Source organism: Rhinolophus hipposideros (genome assembly GCF_964194185.1).
Source record: "Rhinolophus hipposideros genome assembly, chromosome: 13".
Classification (NCBI taxonomy): Eukaryota; Metazoa; Chordata; class Mammalia; order Chiroptera; family Rhinolophidae; genus Rhinolophus; species Rhinolophus hipposideros.
Window position 1 is genome coordinate 52,534,608 of NC_138059.1, and position 23,335 is coordinate 52,557,942.

At 38.2% G+C, this 23,335-nt stretch overlaps 1 protein-coding gene across 1 annotated transcript; it reads left to right on the top strand.

Moving 5' to 3' along the window:
• Positions 1–10,314: 10,314 nt before the first annotated feature.
• Positions 10,315–12,232, top strand: LOC308506589 (hsc70-interacting protein-like; the record flags this gene model as incomplete). The annotated part of the gene is made up of 1 exon (XM_081070268.1): positions 10,315–12,232. One exon carries the CDS (start codon positions 10,315–10,317, stop codon positions 11,422–11,424), a length of 1,110 nt encoding a protein of 369 aa, XP_080926394.1. The 3' UTR covers positions 11,425–12,232.
• Between the last annotated feature and the right edge of the window lie 11,103 nt (positions 12,233–23,335).

A 23,335-nucleotide genomic window follows, 5' to 3' on the forward strand; every position in this document is an offset into this window, starting at 1 on the left:
GACTCCACCAAGAAACTATTAGAGCTGATAGATTAATTTAGTAAAGTAGCAGGATACAAAATTAATATTCAGAAATCAGTTGCATTTGTATATACCAATAATAAAACATCAGAAGGAGAAATTAAAAGGCAATCCTATTTACAATTGCTCCAAAGTCTATAAAATACCTGGGAATAAATTTAACCAAAGAGGTAAAACATCTTTACTTAGAAAATTATAAACACTGAAGAAAGAAATGAAAAAAGAGGTAAATAGATGGAAACACATACCATGTTCATGGATAGGAAGAATTAATATAGTTAAAATGTCAATACTGCCTAAGGCAATATACATATTCAACACAATTCCTATCACACTACCAACGACGTTTTTCACAGAAATAGAACATATAACCCTAAATTTTATATGGGACCATAAAAGACCCCAGATAGCCTTGACAGTCTTGAGAAATAAGAACAAAGTGGGAGGTATAACGATACCTGACATCAAATTATACTACAAGGCTACAGTAGTCAAAACAGCATGGTATTGGAATAAAAACAGACATACATCAATGGAACAGAATAGAGAGTCCAGAAATAAATCCATGACTATATGTCCATTTAATCTACGACAATGGAAACAAGAATGTACAGTGTGGTAAAGACAGTCTATTCAATAAATGGTGCTAGGAAACCTGGACAGACACATGCAAAAAAAATGAAGCTGGACCACCTCCTTACACCATATACAAAAATAAATTCAAAATGGCTTAAAGACTTAAATGCAAGATCTGAAACCATAAAATACCTAGAATAAAATATAGGAAGAAACTTCACAGACATTACGCGGAGTAAGATTTTTTACTGATATATTCACTCGTGCAAGAGAAGTAAGAGAAAAAATAAACATTTGGGATTAAATCAAACTAAAAAGTTTTTTCCAGCAAAGGAAACCATCAATAAAACAAAAAGGGATCCTACTGAATGGGAAAAGATATTTTTCTATGATATATCTGATAAGGGGTTAATATCACAAATCTATAAAAAACTCACTCAACTCAACTCCAAAAAAACAGACAACCCAATTTAAAAATGGGCAAAGGACATGAAGAGACATTTTTCTTAAAAGGACATACAGATGGCAGACATATAAAGAAACCTCACTAACCATCAGAGAAATGCAAATAAAAACCACAATGAGATACCACCTCACCCCAGTCAAAATGGCTATCATCAATAAATCAACAAACAAGTGCTGGCGTGGATGTGGAGAAAAGGGAACGCTTGTGCCCTGTTGGTGGGATTGCAGATCGGTGCAGCCACTATGGAAAACAGTATGGAGGTATCTCAAAAATCTGAAAATGGAACTACCCTATGATCCAGTAATTCCACTCCCAGGTATCTATCCGGAGAAATCCAAAACTCCAATTCAAAAATCTGTATGCACTCCTATGTTTATTGCAGCACTATACACAATAGCCAAGACATGGAAACAACTAAAATGCCCATCGGTAGATGACTGGATTAAGAAACTGTGGTACATTTATACAATGGAGTATTATGCAGCCATGAAGAAGAAAGAACTCTTACCATTTGCAACAACATGGATGGACCTAGAGAACATTATGTTAAGTGAAATAAGTCAGACAGAGAAAGACAAATACTGTATGATCTCACTTATGTGTGGAATCTAAAGAAAAGAATAAGTGAATGAACTAATCAGAAACAGTTTTGGAGACAAAGAGGAAAAACTGAGAGTTGCTAGATGGGCGGGGTGTTGGGGATAAGGGGGAAGATGAGGGGATTAGAAAACAGTCGGTAACCACAAGATGGCCACGAGGTTTTGAAAATTGATTTGGGGAACGTAATCAATAATGTTGTAAAGATTTTGTAGGGTATTTGAAGGACACGTGTCCCATTTAGGAGACCACCTCAGGGATGATGTAGTTGCCTGATCACTGTACTGTACACCTGAAGCTGAAGAATAATGAATGCCCACTATAATGTTACATATATATGTATATATATATATATATATATATATATATGTATATATATGTATGTATATACTTACAAGAAGCGGAGTACAGGATTAGGAATAGAGGCAGTGGAAATGTAATGGCTCGGTGCGATGTCAGAGGGATAGTGGATGGGGGGAGGGGTGTCTACACAGTGTGAGGGATATAAATGATAAACATCTAAGTATTACTTTGTCTTGTGCACTTGAAACTAATAAAAATAAATAAATAAAAATAAATAAATAAAAAATAAATTAGATTACTCACACAAACACCATCATTTTCTTCATTTTCTGATGTAAAGGAAACCTTTGTAATCCTTGATATTTACATCAGCTACATTTTTCCTGTTTTAAGAATATTTGCTACTGAATTACGTATGTAATAGTAAAAAGTAGGCTGATTTAAAAAGTGTGAGGCTTTGGCTGTTGAATTAGGATATTGTGGTGATTGGAACTATTCATCCTAGTTCCTCAGAGTCGAATTCTTACATCTTTAATATCTGCTCTGGTTGCATCAGTCATGTTTGGTTTTTAATACCCATGCTATTGCTCTGATAGTCACACAGTTTTGTGAGAGTTTTATGGGGCTATTTTCTTGATCTCTCTCCCACATTATACTGCTAATCAGTTCCAAAATCCTTCAAAATTTTCTTCCCTAATAAGAAATGTTTACCTTGACAACCACATTTGCAAGCTATGTCTCCCAAAATAGATTTATAAAGAAAGAAGACAGAGAGATAAAGGGTAGTCAAGTGTTTCTTATGCTGCTAAAGATATTTAAATGTCAAAGCTCCATTAGACAAACTACTAGAGAAGGCCAGAAAGAAACATGAAGGGGTTTAGATGGAGGCCGTTGAAGACTGTGATCGTGGTGGGACAGGACTAGGATCTGACACCTGTGGGTGAACCCTGAGCTTCCCATTCTGAAAACGAAGATAATAAGAACCTGCTTCACTTTGTCATATGCATTATATAATTATTATTGGGATACTCTTTGGAACCATACTTTTCCTTGTCTGTATGTTTCCTATATGTTTAGAATAAAGATTTGAATTTGAAATTTATTGCTATCTCTTTGCTAACAGATTATGAGAAATAATCTTAAATTTCCAAACTAAAAAGAGGGATGAGCTTGACCAACATGACAAAATCCAAAGCTCTTATCCTATTGTATGCTTTTCTACCACTAATCTTTCTGTGTTCAGAGGGCAAAACTAATAAAAAGTAAAATATCTGAGTATGTTGGACATTTCCTTAAACTGCTATTCCAAACATACCAGTTTTCTGCCCCAAAGCCTCCAAATCAAAATTTAAGTCCTTTTATATAGAGCCCAGCCTTTCTTTCTGACTTTTTCTTTTATATCTGAACTAGAAGACTGTAAGGTTTCTCAAGTTTATGAGGTGTGATCAAACAATACAGTGAATGTTTAAATAAAAATAATTATTACAGTAAAAGAGGTATTGCCATTAATCCCCCTCAAAATACACCCCCTCACTTCAAACACACTTATCCCATTGTTCTTACCACTTTCTGAAGCAGTTTTGGGAGTCATCTTTCGTGAGTGTCTTTAGTTGCACTGTTGTGGCTGTCTTGATGTCCTGAATTATTATGACTCTGGAGAAGAGCCAAAAGTCCCATGGTGCCAGATCCAGTGAATAAGGTGAATGAGGAGACACAACAATGTTTTTTGGTTTTTTTTGACAGAAATTCCTGTATACCAGAAGCAATGTGTGACACAGAGCATTGTCATGATGAAGGATGATTAATGGCACACTTTAAAACACTCCTTTTCTCAAACAAATCTCACATCCGACTGCCTGCACTGAACAAATTGAAACTTGTCACACACTGTTACCAAGGTTTGATGCGCCACTTCCCATATTGAAGATCCCTGCCTTTTCATTGGATGGCACTCAGCAGCAACATTCACTGTATTTGTTAATCACAATGGAAAAGCTCTGTGTCACACATCACTTCTGATATGGCAATTTCTGTCAAATAAAGACATTACAGTGTGTCCTCATCTACCTTATTCATCAGATCTGGCACTGTGCAATTCTGTCTCTTCCCCAAAGTGAAAATGACCATGTGAAAGGTAAACATTTTTAATCTATTCAGGATATTGAGGCAGCCATGAGAGTGCAACTAAAGACACAAAAGAGGACTTCCAGAACTGCTTCAGAAAGTGGCAAGAATGATGGAATAAGTGTGTTCAAAGTGAGGGGAAGTAGTTTGAGGAGGATTAATGGCAATGTGTCCTTTACTGTAATGATTTTTTTTCATTTAAACATTCACCATAATTTTATATCACACCTCATAATTCAGCCTTCACCCTATTCCAAAATCTTTACCTGTCGAAATCCTGCTAATTCTTTCAGGTCCATCTCTGAGTCACTTCTTGAATCCTTCTCCTTGATGTAAACTTTCCCTCTTCCAATCCCTTTAGAACATTTGCAGGTTTGTGTGTGTATGTGTTCTCGCGCGCATACTTCATTCATTCCGCCTTGTATTATAAATTATTTGTGCACCAGCTCTGCCTGTGTCACAGTGTAACAACCTTCCTAGAGGAAAAGTGTCCTCTGTAGGCTTTAAGACTATAAGGTGCACAGCTGTGGTGACACTAAATGCCTACTTGCTGAGTCCATTTGTCAAATTGTAGCTGGGTGGGGACCTCATACCTCTGTACACACCATTTTTCAAAGTTAAGAATTGTCAGTTGATAACCTGAAAAGTACACTTCTCATACTTAAAGAAGAAAATATTAACTCTGAACAAATGCAGAAAATCCTGTGGTGCAGTTAAAACCTCACCCAGCCAAGATCTCAACTTTTAATGCTCTGAATTCTCTATATTTTAATAGCCCACATCTATTTTAAAGGATGATACAGTCTATATTAAAACAAAGAGTCTGGGACAGCTAGAGAGAATTGAATTTGGGCATAATGGGGAAAAACTTGGCAAGTTCTCCTTAAGGAAAATTTAACTGAATTGGAGTTATCCCAGATAGCGATCAGTGTCTTTTATATTCAAGATCCTGCCACTGACTATGTTGCTAAATATGTTCATAAGGAAGGCTGAAAAGACCAATGTGACCAGCTGTCCTTTCTGTAGTGCATTTGAATGAAGGCTTTTCTTTCCTTAGCAGCTGTAGAGGCTGTTTGCTGAGCTTGTTGCTATTTTTGATTCTACCATCTTCAAAGAGAAGAAAAGGAAAAGAAAGGAAAAGTCACACCATCTCTAATAGCCCCCATGTTTAGCTGCTCTCTGTTCACCTTCCCTAGGCTTGGGGCTGTATATCAGCCTATACTCCTATGTTTTCTGTTCCCCATTTTCAATTCAATTGCTGCAATTGCTGCTTATCAAATCCACAATCATATATTAGTGCCACATCTGGAGCAGCAGAGAAGTTGCAAGCAATGTTTCAGGAGTTCAGGACAGCCGGTTCACTGGCTGCATCCCAAGACTTCATTTTGTGTGAGTGTATGTGTGTGTGTGTGTGTGTGTGTGTGTGTGTGTGTATTCTTATCTAGCAGTTTATTAACGGGTATTGGCTTTTGGGTGACATTGGTTAAACTGCCCAGAACGATGGTATGTGAAATCTGAGGTGAATGCAAGTCTCCCAGCTGCAAGGCTTTAAACCCCAGCATCTCATCGGCATTTATACCTTCTGCAGCTTTACTCCTCACTTTACCCACAGCCCCTCAGCCAGAAGGGCTGCCATCTTGACTGGTGAACCGGTATCTGCTTATTGGGTATCTTGACCCCCAAGAGCAGAATGTGATGACTACTTCTGAATCTTAATTGGTGAAGGAAATATCTGGCTTTACGTAGATGCATAGATAACATCTATTCCACACCAGCTTACTCTCCCTTATTGTGTGATCCATCAACAGAGCTCAATTTCTGGCATAATCCTCCAGGGTCTAGACATTTCTGCCCCAGCCTACATTCACTGACTTTAAAGACTATACAACCCTTCCCACCAGGGTCTCCTGTGTCACTAGAATACTTTGTCCATTTGAGTCCATTACCCCTTAGCAGTTCAAATGTTCCTTGTTGTGATGTCCACATATACCTTCAATGTTCTTCTCATCTATTAAGGACATTGTAGGAGAAACCAAGGACTCTAGCATTTCCCTCTAAACAGCATTCAATGGAAACCGTTCTAAAACATTCATACGCAATTTATAAACTACTCATGATCTAACTCATATAAACACACAAGATCTTCCAAAGTCAATCTCAGTCCTTCTCCGCCCCATGGCAAGAGGCATTGTGATGTCGGCTCACAAGCTGGAGCTTTCTGACCTGAGTTCATCATTGGGCTCTACCCCTTTTGAGCTTGTTTCCTTTGGAAGTCATTCACTTTTTCTCTCCTTCGGTTAAATTATCTGTACAATGAGAGTCATAATAGTATCTACATCATAGTGTTGCTATGAAAAATAAATAATTTACTATACATGCAAGTTATACATATAAACATAATTAAGCTATGGAAAATTCTCAAAAATCTACACAATCTATGAAATCCAGTTTTCTGAGTGTTTTAACTGACAGAGATCTTGCCAGCACTGGAGAGTTAACAGATGAATTGCTTTGATCAGTTTTTTATGATCCACTTTCCCCTTCCTGGTTGTGATCATGATAAGGATTTGAAATCTTTATCTTTCTTCAGCAGCTTAAAAGTCATGGGAAAAGTATGTAGAATATTTAGGCACCCCCTTCTATATGACTTTAAAATACCACAGGTGGGCTGTCTAATTTTGGGAACCAATCTCCACAATATAATAAGCTATGCTAAAATATTAGCATGCAGAAAGCCATACACTTTGACCAAATTTCAGTGAACATTTATAAATGCACTTAAATATACTTGAGCTTACTGTTTTCTTTATGTGTTTTTGTCATAAGTCAAATCAATGAATTACATGCCAGCACTTAGCGTTGGAATGGTGGCAGAAAAGTATATTTCTTATATTTTATAAAGACAAATCAACTGGACTGTTATGATCATTTAGGTAAAAAAAGAAACACCCACAAACTTATGTTTATTAAATATCAGAACTATGCTGAAATATTAATGAAGAATGAGCTGCCTTTGTATTAATACAAGTGAGAGGAATACACAACTCTAGTCTTTGGGATTAGTATTGGTGTTTGTGTCAGTAGAAAGTTACACTTTACTGGGGCTGTATAAACAACTTACAACAGATTTATAATTTTATCAATGAAGTAATGAGAACTCAAAGAGATAAAGATCACAAAGTGAGTTATCTTTTGACCAAGTTCATGACCTTCCTACTGCATGGTTGACTCAGTGAAGTAGCCCCCAAACAGCTAGTTTAAAGGATATTCAAAATGAAATCTAAAATTGTTATGTGCTTGCCAATATCTCAAATGTATTTGATGAGTAAGTACATTCCAAAGTCTAAAGGTGATGAACTAAGCTTTCTTCTTTAAATCTGATCTACTTAGAAATCTCTGTTTTTCTCAGAAAAAATAAAATCTCCCATGACTGCCTGTCTTAGCTGGCCAGAGCCAAGATTTACATCATCATACTCTAGAAAGAATCTTTAATAGCATTTTGCAGTGAAAGAAGAAGCAAAAATTAAAACGTAGGAATTGGCCTTAGATTGCTTCGTGTTGTTAATTTGAAGTGATTCACCAAGCAGCTGTTTTGACTATACTTTAACTGAGATCAAAACTCACCTTCAGGAGCCGGCCCGGTGGCTCAGGCTGTTGGAGCTCCACGTTCCTAACTCCGAAGGCTGCTGGTTTGATTCCCACATGGGCCAGTGAGCTCTTAACCACAAGGTTGTCAGTTCAATTCCTTGAGTCCCACAAGGGATGTTGGGCAGTGCCCCCTGCAACTAAGATTGAACACAGCACCTTGAGCTGAGCTGCCGCTGAGCTCCCGGATGGCTCAGTTGGTTGGAGCGTGTCCTCTCAACCACAAGGTTGCCAGTTCTACCCCCACAAGGGATGGTGGGCTGAGCCCCACTGCATCTAGCAACGGCAACTGGACTTGGAGCTGAGCTGTGCCCTCCACAGCTAAGCCTGAAAGGACAGCAACTTGAAGCTGAACGTCACCCTCCACAACTTAGATTGAAAGAACAACAACTTGACTTTAAAAAAAGGCCCGGAAATACATACTGTTTCCCAATAAACTCCTGTTCCCCTTCCCCAACTGAAAACAAAACAAACAAAAAACAAAAACAAAAAAAAAAAACTCACCTGTAGAGTTTTGAGAATTGTCCACATAATGCTTACCATCACCACTAGATAACTTTCTAGAATGATCTGAAAGCTTTTTGTTATGACTTTTGGTGTGGGGGATGGAGATGGTAATAAATATCTACAAGTTTCAGACCAGCAGTAAGAATAAAAACACAGAGAATCTTTTTATCTGAATGTTTAATGGATTAAAATGTTTTGTCAGTTGAGGATTTTTACCCTATAGCTTATGACGTTCTTTTTTTAGAGTAGAAATCACAGAGACGTCCAAGGAGAAAACACAGTTCCTTCTTTGCCATAGGTCTATAGAAAAGTTTCTTTTGTCTTGGAATGGAACAATCTTATAAATTGTATATTCTTAATCTATTGCTAACACTTCAATCTCTACCTCTCAGCTTACTAGTTTTCTTCAGTATGTTAAATTATCTGGATCATGGAGATGTCAACAAAATGGTGGCATGAGTTGAGCCTCTGTAAATCTCCCCTGGAATTTAAAGCAAATTGAACAAGTATAACTCCACAAAGGACTCCCTGCACAGCAGACAGGCAAGACTTAGAGATCCACTACTGAATTCACCTAAAGGTGGGCAAATCCCGCAAGCAGGGGAGGAGGGAAGGAAGAAGTGCGGAGATGGAACAGCACGGGCAAAGGACACAGACCTAGCTCAGTGCTCCGAGCTCCAAACTCTGAGTGCATCCCGGAACTACTGCCGCTGCGGGAGAGGGAAGAACTTGGACTTCTAGGGCTCCGCTTATGGCCCACAGGGCTGAGGAGGCAGCATATAACACGGCTGAACCTAACGCTCACGGCAGAGACCTCGAAGAAAAGACTGAGGGAAGAAGGCTGAAAACAGTGGTTTAAGCCCAAACTGCCAAGGAGAGAACAGAAGCCTTAGGCACTGAGACTAGCCGCCCCCTCCCTACCCTCCCAGAGCTCGCCCTGCCCCCACCTGCCCAGTGTTGGAGGTGGAACAGTACCAGTGTCAGATCATAAGAACAGAATATTTGCTGTTCTGAGAACTGTGGTCTTCAGACAGAGATTTGCAGCCCAACTACTTCTGGCAAAGGGGAGGGAGCTGTAAAAGCAGGACTGGCTGTGGTGGTGAGCACTGCCATTCCTCTGGGCCACCTCTCAAAAGTCACCCCACCCCTGTCTCCACCTATCTGGGTGGATCCCTGCAAGAGTAAACAGAACTGCTGAAACACACGGGCTCTGAATCTGGTGCAGAAAGAGGTTTGGAACTTCAGAATCTCTCTGCATCCCCACAAGGACACTGTGCCCTGTGACCCAGGCGATCTGTTAACAGAGGAGAAGCCTGTCTCGGAGGGAATCCTCCCCTTGTGTGAAAAGCTGGAATCGTGCAGAGAAAACATAGCACTACACTGGGAGAGAGAAAAAAAGTCTGCAGTCGGAGAGAAAATAAAACATTCTACCAACAAGTACTAGAAAACAAAAGAAAGACTTCTTCCTGTCAACCTGTTGCAGAAGCCACTCCTGTAGATGTCTAGGAAGAGAATTAATAAATCAGTAATTGCCATGAATAACCAAGGCAACAAGACAGCTCAGAAAGAAAGTGAAAAGACTCCAGAAAGAGGAACTTAAACATATGGAAATATGCGACTTAAATGACAGAGAACTCAACATTGCAGTTCTGAAAAAACTCAACGAGATGAAAGGAAACACAGAAAAGCAGTTTAATGAACTCAGAAACGCAATAAAAAAACAACATGAACATTTTACGGAAGAGATTGAAATTTTAAAATGAACCAAATGGAATTTCTGGAGATTAAGAACTCGGTAGAAGAAATTAAGAATAAGATAGCCAGTTTAGGTAGTAGAGTTGACCAGATTGAGGAAAGAATCATGACATCTAAGAAAAAAAAACCTGGAAATGACACAGAAGGAAGAAGAAAGAGACTTGAGACTTAAAAGAAATGAAAGAACTCTACAAGAACTTTCTGACTCCATCAGAAAGAGCAATATAAGAATAATGGGACGGTCACGCTGAGCTAGTGCCCAGGCCTGGAACCGGGCTGCAGCCTCCGCCGCGCCCGCCGCCTTGCGCCGCCTCCCGACCATGGACCCCCGCAAAGTGAGCGAGCTTCGGGCCTTCGTGAAAATGTGTAAGCAGGACCCGAGTGTTCTGCACACTGAAGAAATGCGCTTCCTGAGGGAGTGGGTGGAGAGCATGGGCGGTAAAATACCACCTGCTATTCATAAAACTAGATCAGAAGAAAATATCAAGGAAGAAAAAGCAGATAGTAAGAAGGCGGAGGAAAACATAAAGACAGATGAACCATCAAGTGAGGAAAGTGATCTAGAAATTGACAATGAAGGTGTAATTGAACCAGACTCTGATGCACCTCAAGAAATGGGAGATGAAAATGTAGACATAACTGAGGAGATGATGGATCAGGCAAATGATAAAAAAGGGGCTGCCATTGATGCCCTAAATGATGGTGACCTACAGAGAGCCATTGACTTGTTCACAGATGCCATCAAGCTGAATCCTCGCTTGGCCATTCTGTATGCTAAAAGAGCCAGTGTCTTCATCAAATTACAGAAGCCAAATGCTGCCATCCGGGACTGTGACAGAGCTATTGAAATAAACCCTGATTCAGCTCAGCCATACAAGTGGCGAGGGAAAGCACATAGACTTCTGGGCCATTGGGAAGAATCAGCCCACGATCTTGCCCTTGCATGTAAATTGGATTATGATGACGATGCTAGTGCAATGCTGAAAGAAGTTCAACCAAGGGCTCAGAAAATTGCAGAACATCGGAGAAAGTATGAGCGGAAACGTGAAGAGCGAGAGATCAAAGAAAGAATGGAAAGGGTTAAGAAGGCCCGGGAAGAACATGAGAGAGCACAGAGGGAGGAAGAAGCCAGACGACAATCAGGAGCTCAGTATGGCTCTTTTCCAGGTGGCTTTCCTGGGGGAATGCCTGGTAATTTTCCTGGAGGAATGCCTGGAATGGGAGGGGGCATGCCTGGAATGGCAGGAATGCCTGGGCTCAGTGAAATTCTTAGTGATCCAGAGGTTCTTGCAGCCATGCAGGATCCAGAAGTTATGGTGGCCTTCCAGGATGTGGCCCAGAACCCGGCAAATATGTCAAAATATCAGAGCAACCCAAAGGTTATGAATCTCATCAGTAAATTGTCGGCCAAATTTGGAGGTCAAGCGTAATGCCCTTTTGACAAATAAAGCCCTTGCTGAAGGAAAAGCAACGTAGATCACCCAGTGGATGTCGCAATAATACAAACCAGTGTACCTCTGACCTTCTCATGAAGAAAGCTGGGGTGCTTTGAAGAGAATCCCTACCCCTTTGCCCCAAATGCAGCTGTAACATTTTACAGTGCTTTGCCATAGGGTATTTGTTCAGATAATGTTTTCCTACTAGAAATTACAAACTTTAAACACTTTTAAACCTTAAAAATATTTAAAAACAAATTAAAAGGGTATGTAAACCCTACATATTTCTTTAATCATTTCAGTGTTTTCCTTTGAATTAATTGGGCAAAGAATATTCTTTAGTATGGAAGACTTATTGCTCAGTTTGAGTGAAATACAGGTTTATTAGTGGGAGGTAAATATAAGATTTAAATAGATAAAATTTTAGTTGGATATATGGTTACTGAGGCATTTTGATTTCTTTTTAAATGCTTTATTTAAAAAAAATGATTTATTTCAATAAAACTACTGGGACCACCAGTATTGCAGTAGGACCTGGGTAGGGACTGAAAGAGTTGTAGAGTTGTTGGCGTTATGAAAGATTCATTGGCAGGGTGGCAGCAATCTTACTACATTTTATATAACATGTACCCTTTGCAGATGTATTTAAATCTTACACTGTGGTGAAGGGATGGTTTTTATAATGCAGTGGAGTTGGATTACGTCGCTCTCTGTTCTTGTCTGATACATAAAATAAATGTTTCATATTATTTCCTTGCAGGGGAAATAAGGGAATACTTTTCTTTTTATATTTCTATATTTTAAATTACCTTTCCTGGTCAGAAAATGCCCAACTCTTTGTTGGCTTTGTACTGATTTTCACATTCCCCCACCCCCACACTCTTCTTGGACTAAAGATAGTCCTTTTTCACTAACATCATCGTTAGTATCATCATTCACAGCATAATTGTGCAAGCATATTTAATGCTGGGTTTAATTTAATATGTAATACATGCAGTGACTATGTAGGGCAGTACCCATAACAGCTGTAGTTTCTTACTTGGTCAAGAGATGTCCTGTTTGTTAGATTTCTGCTTCGGTGGTATCTTCTCATATCAGAAGATGTTGGAAGGAGGGATTCCCTTTGGTGGTGTTTGGTCTTCTACTTAGGAAGTACCAATTGAGCTTATGTTTGTATTTTGGACAGTATGAGGTTTGAGTTGAGATTATTCATAGAGAGGAACCTAACTTCTCGAGCCAACTTGAATTATAAAATTGATGAGATCGGAATACTGAAAAAAATGGCGGCGTGAGGTGAGCCTCTGTAACGCTCCCCTGGAATTTACAACGAATCGGACAACAATAACTTCACAAAGGACTCCTTGCACAGCAGACAGGCAAGACGAAGAGGCCGACTACTGAATTCACCTCCAGGTGGGTGAATCGCGCGAGCGGGGGAGGAGGGAGAGGAGAAGTGCGGAGACGGAGCTGCGCGGGCGCAGGACACAGACCTAGCTCAGTGCTCGGAGCCCGCTGCTCCCGGAACTACCGCCGCTGCGGGAGAGGGAAGGACTCGGACTGCTAGGGCTCCGCTCACGGCCCGCAGGGCTGAGGGGGCAGCATACAAAACCGCTGAACCCAACGCTCGCTCACGGCAGACCTCGGAGCAAAGACTGAGGGAAGAGGGCTGAAATCGGTGGTTTAAGCCCTCACTGCCGAGCGGAGAACGGAAGCCTTAGGCACGGAGACTAGCCGCCCCCTCCTTACCCTCCCAGAGCTCGCCCCGCCCCCACCTGCCCCGTGCTAGAAGCGATAAAGTAGCAGTGTCGGATCAAAGGACAGAATATTTGCTGCTCTGAGAACTGTGGACCGCAGACACAGATTCGCAGCTCAACTAGTTCCGGCAAAGGGGAGGGAGCTGTGGAAGCAGGACTGGCTGTGGTGGTGGTCGCCGCCATTGCTCTGGGCCACCTCTCACAACTCACCCCGCCCCTGGCCCCACCTATCTGGGCGGATCCCTGCAGGAGTAAACAGAACTGCTGAAACAAACGGGCTCTGAATCTGGTGCAGAAAGAGCTTTGGAACTCCAAAAGCTCTTCGCATACCTATCAACCTGTTGCAGAAGACACTCCTGTAGATGTCTAGGAAGAGAAATAGTAAATCAGTGATTGCCATGAATAACCAAGGCAACAAGATAGCTCAGAAAGAAAGTGAAAAGTCTCCAGAAAAGGAACTTAGAGATATGGACCTTTGTGATTTAAATGACAGAGAATTCAAGATCGCAATTCTGAAAAAACTGAACGAGATGCAAGAAAACACAGAAAGGCAGTTTAATGAACTCAGAAACACAATCAAAGAACACCATGAGCATTTTACAAAAGAGATTGAAATCTTGAAAAAGAACCAAATAGAATTTCTGGAGATTAAGAACTCAATAGAAGAAATTAACAATAAAATATCCAGCTTAGGTAGTAGAGTTGACCAGATGGAGGAAAGAATCAGTGACATCGAAGATAGGAACCTGGAATTTACACAGAGGGAAGAAGAAAGAGACTTGAGACTTAAAAGAAATGAAAGAACTCTACAAGAACTTTCTGACTCCATCAGAAAGAGCAATATAAGAATAATGGGAATACCAGAAGGAGAAGAAAGAGGGAAGGGAACAGAGAATATATTCAAACAAATCGTCGATGAGAACTTCCCAAACTTGTGGACAGAACTGGATCCTCGAATCCAAGAAGCAAATAGAACACCTAATTACCTCAATCCCAACAGGCCTTCACCAAGGCACATTGTATTGAAGCTGTCTAAAATCAATGATAAAGAAAGAATCCTCAAGGCAGCCAGGGAAAAGAAGACGGTAACTTACAAAGGAAAGCCCATTAGATTATAATCAGATTTTTCAGCAGAAACTCTACAAGCTAGGAGGGAATGGAACCAAATATTCAAACTATTGAAAGAGAGAAATCATGAGCCAAGAATAATATATCCAGCAAAGATCTCCTTTAGATATGAAGGAGGAATAAAGACCTTTCCAGACATCCAGAAGCTGAGGGAATTTTCTAATACACGACCTGCACTACAAGAAATACTAAAGGAGGCTATTAGACCACCATCAACAGGGACAACTTGTGGCAACCAAAACATAAAAAGGGGGAGCGTAAAGGCCTGAACTGGAATATGGGAATAGAGAAAGTAAGCGTACTGAAGAAACTGGAATACTCTAAATATCAAACTTTCTTTTACATAAACTCAAGGGTAACCACTCAAAAAACATCCAAAGTAGCAGATTGGATCAAAAAACTAAACCCAACCATATGCTGCCTACAAGAGACACATCTCAGCTACAAGGACAAGCATAGACTCAAAGTGAAAGGGTGGAAATTGACACTTCAAGCAAATGGTACCCAGAAAAAATCAGGTGTAGCCATAATGATTTCCAATGAAACAGACTTCAGGGTGAAAAAGATAACAAGAGACAAAGATGGACATTTCATAATGGTAAAGGGGACTATACAACAAGAAGACATAACAGTCATCAATATTTATGCCCCCAATCAGGGAGCACCGAAATATACCAAGCAACTACTAACAGAACTAAAGGGAGAAATTGACCAAAACACAATTATACTAGGGGACTTAAATACATCATTGACAGCTATGGATAGATCATCCAAACAGAAGATAAATAACGAAATCGCAGCCCTAAATGACACATTAGATGAATTGGACATAATTGACATATATAGAGCACTTCATCCTAAAACATCAGACTATACATTCTTTTCTAGTGTACATGGAACATTCTCAAGGATAGACCATATATTGGGACACAAAATCAGCCTCAGCAAATTTAAGAAGATTGAAATCATACCAAGCATATTCTCTGATCACAAAGCTTTGAAATTGGATATCAACTGCAAAAAGAAAGCAGGAAAAAACACAAATACATGGAGATTAAACAACATACTTTTAAAGAACGACTGGGTCAAAGAAGAAATTAGAGGAGAGCTCAAAAGATACATAGAAACAAATGACAATGAAAATACATCCTACCAAAATTTTTGGGATGCCGCGAAAGCAGTTTTAAGAGGGAAATTTATATCATTACAGGCCTATCTCAAGAAACAAGAAAAATCCCAAATAAATAACCTCATGTTACACCTTAAAAAACTAGAAAAAGAAGAACAAGCAAAACCCAAGGTCAGCAGAAGAAAGGAAATAACAAAAATCAGAGCAGAACTAAATGAAATAGAGAACAAAAAGACAATAGAAAAAATTAATGTGACAAAAAGCTGGTTCTTTGAAAAGATTAACAAAATCGACAAACCCTTGGCTAGACTCACTAAGATAAAAAGAGAGAAGACACTAATTAACAAAATCAGAAATGAAAAAGGGGAAGTTATCACGGACACCACAGAAATACAAAGGATTATCCAAGAATACTATGAAGGACTATATGCCACCAAATTTAATAACTTAGAAGAAATGGACAAGTTCTTAGAAACATATAGCCTTCCAAGGCTGAATCATGAAGAACTGGAAAATCTTAACAGGCCGATCACCAGTAAGGAAATTGAATCAGTCATCAAAAACCTTCCCAAAATCAAAAGTCCTGGACCAGATGGCTTCACCAGTGAATTCTACCAAACCTTCAAAGAGGATCTAATACCAATCCTGCTCAAACTCTTCCAAAAAATTGAAGAAGTGTCAGTACTCCCTAACTCATTTTATGAGGCCAACATTACCCTGATACCAAAACCTGGTAAGGACAACACAAAAAAAGAAAACTACAGACCTATATCTCTGATGAATACAGATGCTAAAATCCTAAACAAAATTCTAGCAAATCGAATACAACAATGCATTAAAAAGATTATTCATCACGACCAAGTGGGGTTCATCCCCGGGGCACAAGGATGGTTCAACATTCGCAAATCCATCAATGTGATACATCACATAAACAAAAGAAAGGACAAAAATCATATGATTCTATCAATTGATGCAGAAAAAGCATTTGATAAGATACAACATCCATTTATGATTAAAACACTTACTAAAATTGGTATAGAAGGAAAATACCTCAACATAATAAAGGCCATATACGACAAGCCCTCAGCTAACCTCATAATTAATGGTGAAAAGCTGAAGCCCTTTGCTCTACGTTCAGGAACACGACAAGGTTGTCCCCTATCACCTCTGCTTTTCAACATAGTGTTGGAAGTCCTCGCCAGAGCTATCAGGCAAGAGAAAGAAATAAAAGGCATCCAAATTGGGAATGAAGAAGTTAAATTGTCACTCTTTGCAGATGACATGATGCTATACATAGAAAACCCTAAAGACTCCACCAAAAAGCTATTAGAAACAATCAATGAATATAGTAAAGTTGCTGGCTACAAAATCAACGTACAAAAGTCCATTGCTTTCCTATATACCAACAATGAAATCTCAGAAAAAGAGATAGAAAAAACAATTCCTTTTGCAATTGCAGCAAAAAGAATAAAATACCTAGGAATAAACTTAACCAAGGATGTGAAGGATTTATATGCTGAAAACTATAAGACATTTTTGAAAGAAATTGAAGAAGACACAAAGAAATGGAAAGACATTCCGTGCTCATGGATTGGAAGAATCAACATCGTTAAAATGGCCATATTACCCAAAGCCATATACAGATTTAATGCAATCCCCATTAAAATCCCAATGGCATTTTTTAAAGAAATAGAACAAAAAATCATCAGATTTGTTTGGAACCACAAAAGACCCCGAATAGCCAAAGCAATATTAAAAAAAAAGAACAATACTGGAGGTATCACACTCCCTGATTTTTCCTTGTACTACAGGGCTACAATAATCAAAACAGCTTGGTATTGGCGGAAAAACAGACTCATAGACCAATGGAATAGAATTGAGAACCCAGAAATAAAACCACATAAATATGGACAGATAATTTTTGACAAAGAAGCTAAAAACATACAATGGAGAAAAGACAGCCTCTTCAATAAATGGTGCTGGCAGAATTGGATAGCCACGTGCAAAAGAATGAAACTGGACTGCTATCTGTCACCATGTACCAAAATTAATTCAAAATGGATCAAAGACTTAAGCATAAGACCTGACACAATAAACTGCATTGAAGAAAACATAGGTACTAAACTTATGGACCTTGGGTTCAAAGAGCATTTTATGAATTTGACTCCAAAGGCAATGGAAGTAAAAACTAAAATAAACAAATGGGATTATATGAAACTGAAAAGCTTCTGCACAGCAAAAGAAACTATTGACAAAATAATGAGGCAACCAACTGAATGGGAGAAGATTTTCGCAAACAGTTCCTCTGATAAGGGGCTAATATCCAAAATATACAAGGAACTCATGAAACTCAACAACAAAAAAACAAACAACCCAATTGAAAAATGGACAGAGGACCTGAAGAGACATTTCTCCAAAGAGGATATACAAATGGCAAATAGACATATGAAAAAATGCTCAACATCGCTAATCATCAGAGAAATGCAAATGAAAACCACAGTGAGATATCACCTCACCCCAGTCAGAATGGCTTTCATCAACAAAACAAATAGTAACAAGTGTTGGAGAGGCTGTGGAGAAAAAGGAACTCTCATACACTGTTGGTGGGAATGCAGACTGGTGCAGCCGCTATGGAAGGCAGTGTGGAGGTTCCTCAAGAAATTACGAATAGAATTACCATATGACCCAGCAATCGCTCTCCTGGGTATCTACCCCAAAAATATAAAAGCATTTCTCTACAGAGACACGTGTACTCCAATGTTCATTGCAGCTTTGTTTACGGTGGCCAAGACATGGAAACAACCAAAATGTCCTTCGATAGATGAATGGATAAAGAAGTTGTGGTACATATACACAATGGAATACTATTCGGCGTTAAGGAAAGATGATATAGGAGCATTTGTGACAACATGGATGGATCTCGAGAGAATAATGCGAAGTGAAATAAGTCAGACAGAAAAAGCAGAGAACCCTATGATTTCACTGATATGTGGTATATAAACCAAAAAGAACAAGACAAACAAATGAGAAACAAAAACTCATAGACACAGACAATAATTTAGTGGTTACCAGAGGGTAAGGGGGTGGGGGGTGGGTGATGAGGGTAAAGGGGATCAAATATATGGTGATGGAAGGAGAACTGACTCTGGGTGGTGAACACACAATGGGATTTATAGACGATGTAATACAGAATTGTACACCTGAAATCTATGTAAATTTACTAACAATTGTCACCCCAATAAAATTAATTAAAAAAAAAAAAAAATTGATGAGATCCATGGTTCTTCATTGTAGAGTTGTTGGCGTTATGACAGATTCATTGTTCTTCTATCCAGCTCTTAAATACTGCAACCATATTTCCACCTCTCCTTTCACTCCTTCCCTCTCCAAGGATAAAAAAAAAATGATAAATTTTTTTGTTCTACATTTTCTATATTGAATAAAACTAAGTCCAGGCACTGTATCAGGAATTCTTAGGTTTCTTTGAATTAAAATGATAGTGTTTAGAAGCACTTTCAAGGGATGAGACCCTCTGTACTTACCTTATTTGAAGAATCTGGTAGGAGCAGTGAAGTAAATTCTATGGAATACATTTTTGAAATAGCACATCTCTGAAATTATAAGTTGATTCAGATTCTAACCCTTTGCTGCACACAAGCACATAGAAATGTATCTGTTACATGAATGAGAAAAAGTTGTATGCTAATTGAGCATGCTTTTTAAACCCTTTAAAAATACTCAGCATATAAACTTGCGTTTCAGCTTGCCAGTGTTCTTTTTGTTAATATGTGTTCTCCTTTCTCAAAATTTCCATTGTATGCTGTGAATAACTCAAGACCATTTGCTTCTGGATTCCTTACTTGATTTGATTTACTTAACTATACATTACCTGAGTACTCTAACATCGCAAATATTACCATAAATGGGTAAAAGTGGTCTTCTGAAAACGTGTCCTGTGCTTTTAGAATTTTAAGTTCCACATATACAAAATACATTCTTCATTTTCATTGAAATTCAATATAATTTCTAAATACATGTTCTTGTGCTAATAATGCTGTAAGAAGGAAAAGTAAAGGAGTATTTTCTGCTTAAAAATAGTTATTGGCTATTTCTAGCTACATTACAAATAAAGTATGGTTTCAAAGTGAAAAAAAAAAAAAAGAATAATGGGCATACCAGAAGGAGAGGAGAGAAGGGAACAGAGAATATACTCAAACAAATCGTCGATAAGAACTTCCCAAACTTGTGGAAAGAACTGGATCGTCAAATCCAAGAAGCAAATAGAACACTTAATTACCTCAATCCCAACAGGCCTTCTCAAAGGCACATTGTAGTGAAGCTGTCTAAAATCAACGACAAAGAAAGAATCCTCAAGGCAGCCAGGGAAAAGAAGATGGTAACCTACAAAGGAAAATCCATTAGATTTTCATCAGATTTTTCAGCAGAAACTCTACAAGCCAGGAGGGAGTGGAACCAAATTTTCAAATTATTGAAACAGAGAAATCATGAGCCAAGAATAATATATCCAGCAAAGATATCCTTGAGAAATGAAGGAGCAATAAAGACCTTTGCAGACATACAGAAGCTGAGGGAATTTTCTAATACACGACCTGCACTACAAGAAATACTAAAGGAGGCTATTCGACCACCATTAACAGGGACAATCTGTTGCAACCAAAACATAAAAACGGGGAGAGTAAAGGCCTAAACCGGAATATGGGAATGGAGAAAGTTAAGCACACTGAAGAAAATAGAATACTCTACATATCAAACTTTCTTTTACATAAACTTAAGGGCAACCACTCAAAAAAAATCTATAAATGAAATATATACTGTAATAAAAGAAGAAACAGAGGGAAACATCATAGAATACCACCACACAGAAATAATAGAAAACAACAAAAAGGCAAAAAATCAATGGAGACACAGCCTTATCAGAAAACTAAAGATAGAATGACAGGAATCCTCACATATCAATAATCACTCTAAATGAAAATGGACTGAACTCACCAATAAAAAGGCACAGAGTAGCAGATTGGATCAAAAAACTAAATCCAACCATATGCTGTCTCCAAGAGACACATCTCAGCTACAAGGACAAGCATAGACTCAAAGTGAAAGAATGGAAATTGACACTCCAAGCAAATGGTATCCAGAGAAAATTAGGTAGCCATACTGATATCAGATGAAAGAGACTTCAGGGTGAAAAAGATAACAAGAGACAAAGATGGACATTTCATAATGGTAAAGGGGACTATACAACAAGAAGACATAACAGTCATCAATATTTGTGGCCCCAATCAATCAACGAGCACCAAAATATACAAGGCAACTACTAACAGAACTAAAGGGAGATATTGACCAAAACACAATTATACTAGGGGACTTAAATACATTATTGACAGCTATGGATAGATCATCCAAACAGAAAATAAACCACGAAATAGCAGCCCTAAATGACACATTAGATGAAATGGACATCGTTGACATATATAGGGCACTTCATCCTAAAAAATCAGACTATACATTCTTTTCTAATATACATGGAACACTCTCAAGGATAGACCATATATTGGGACATAAAATCAGCCTCAGCAAATTTAAGAAGATTGAAATCATAGCAAGCATATTCTGATCACAAGGCTTTAAAATTGGATATTAACTGCAAAAAGAAAGCAGGTAGAAACACAAATAGATAAAGATTAAACACATACTTTTAAAGAATGACCAGGTCAAAGAAGAAATTAGAGGAGAGATAAAAACATGCATAGAAACAAATGAGAATGAAAATACATCCTACCAAAATTTTTGGGATGCAGCAAAAGCAGTTTTAGAAGAGAAATTTATATCATTACAGGCCTATCTCAAGAAACAAGAAAAATCCCAAATAAATAACCTCATGTTACACATTAAAGAACTAGAAAAAGAAGAACAAATGAAACCCAAGGTCAGCAGAAGAAAAGAAATAACAAAAATCAGAGCAGAACTAAATGAAATAAAGAAAAGAAAAACAATAGAAAAAATTAATGTGACAAAGAGCTGGTTCTTTGAAAAGATTATGAACATTGACAAACCCTTGGCTAGACTCACTAAGATAAAAAGAGAGAAGACACTAATCAACAAAATCAGAAATGAAAAAGGGGAAGTTATCACGGACACCACAGAAATACAAAGGTCATCCAAGAATACTATGAAGGACTATATGCCACCAAATTCAATAACCTTGAAGAAATGGACAAGGTCTTAGAAACATATAGCCTTCCAAGGCTGAACCATGAAGAACTGGAAAATCTACACAGACCAATCACCAGTAATGAAATTGAATCAGTCATCCAAAACCTTCCCAAAAGCAGAAGTCCTGGACCAGATGGCTTCACTAGTGAATTCTACCAAACCTTCAAAGAGGATCTAATACCAATCCTGCTCAAACTCTTCCAAAAAACTGAAGAAGAGACAGTACTCCCTAACTCATTTTATGAGGCCAACATTACCCTGATACCAAAACCTGGTAAGGACAACACAAAACAAGAAACTACAGACCAGTATCTCTGATAAATATAGATGCAAAAATCCTAAGAAAAATTCTAGCAAATCAAATGCAACAATGCATTAAAAAGATTATTCTTCACGACAAAGTGGGTTCATCCCAGGGCACAAGGATAGTTGAACATCTATAAATCAATCAATGTGATACTTCACATAAACAAAATAAAGGACAAAAACATACGATTATATCAATTAATGCAGAAAAAGCATTTGACAAGATGATACAACATCAATTTATGATTAAAACAATAAAATAGATATAGGAGGAAAATACCTTAACGTAATAAAGGCCATCTATGACAAACACTCAGCTAATCTCATAATCAGTGGTGAAAAACTGAACCCCTTTGCTCTAAGTTCAGGAACACGACAGGGCTGTCCCTTATTACCTCTGCTTTTCAACATAGTGTTAGAAGTCCTTACCAGAGCAATCAGGCAAGAGAAAGAAATAAAAGGCATCCAAATTGGGAATGAAGAAGTTGAATTGTCACTCTTTGCAGATTACATGATGCTATATATAGAAAACCCTAAAGACTCCACCAAAAAGCTATTAGAAGCAATCAACATTTTGCTGGCTACAAAAACAATGTACAAAAGTCCATTGCATTCCTATATAGTAACAATGAAATCCCAGAAAAAGAAATACAAAAAACAATTCCTTTTGCAAAGCAGCAAAAGAATAAAATACTTAGAAATAAACTTAACCAAGAATGTGAAAGACCTATATGCTGAAAACTATGACATTTATAAAAGAAACTGAAAAAGACACAAAGAAATAGAAGGACATTCCATGCTCATGGATTGGAAAAATCAACATAGTTAAAATGGCCATATTACCCAAAGCAATATACAGATTAAATGCAATCCCCATCAAAATCCCAATGGTATTTTTTAAAGAAATAGAACAAAAAATCATCAGATTTGTTTGGAACCACAAAAGACCCCTAATAGCCAAAGCAATCTTAAGAAAAAAGAACAATACTGGAGGTATCACACTCCCTGACTTTAGCTTGTACTACAGGCCAGAATAACCAAAACAGGATGGTATTGGCAGAAAAACAGCACATCAACCAATAAAATAGAATTGAGAACCCAGAAATAAAACCACATAAATATGGACAGATTATTGTTGACAAAGAAGCAAAAAACATACAATGGAGAAAAGACAGCCTCTTTAATAAGTGATGCTGGGAGAATCGGATAGCCACATGCAAAAGAATGAAACTGGACTGCTATCTGTCACCATGTACCAAAATTAATTCAAAATGGATCAAAGACTTCAGCCTAAGACCTGACACAATAAACTTCATAGAAAAAAACATAGGTACTAAACTTATGGACCTTGGGT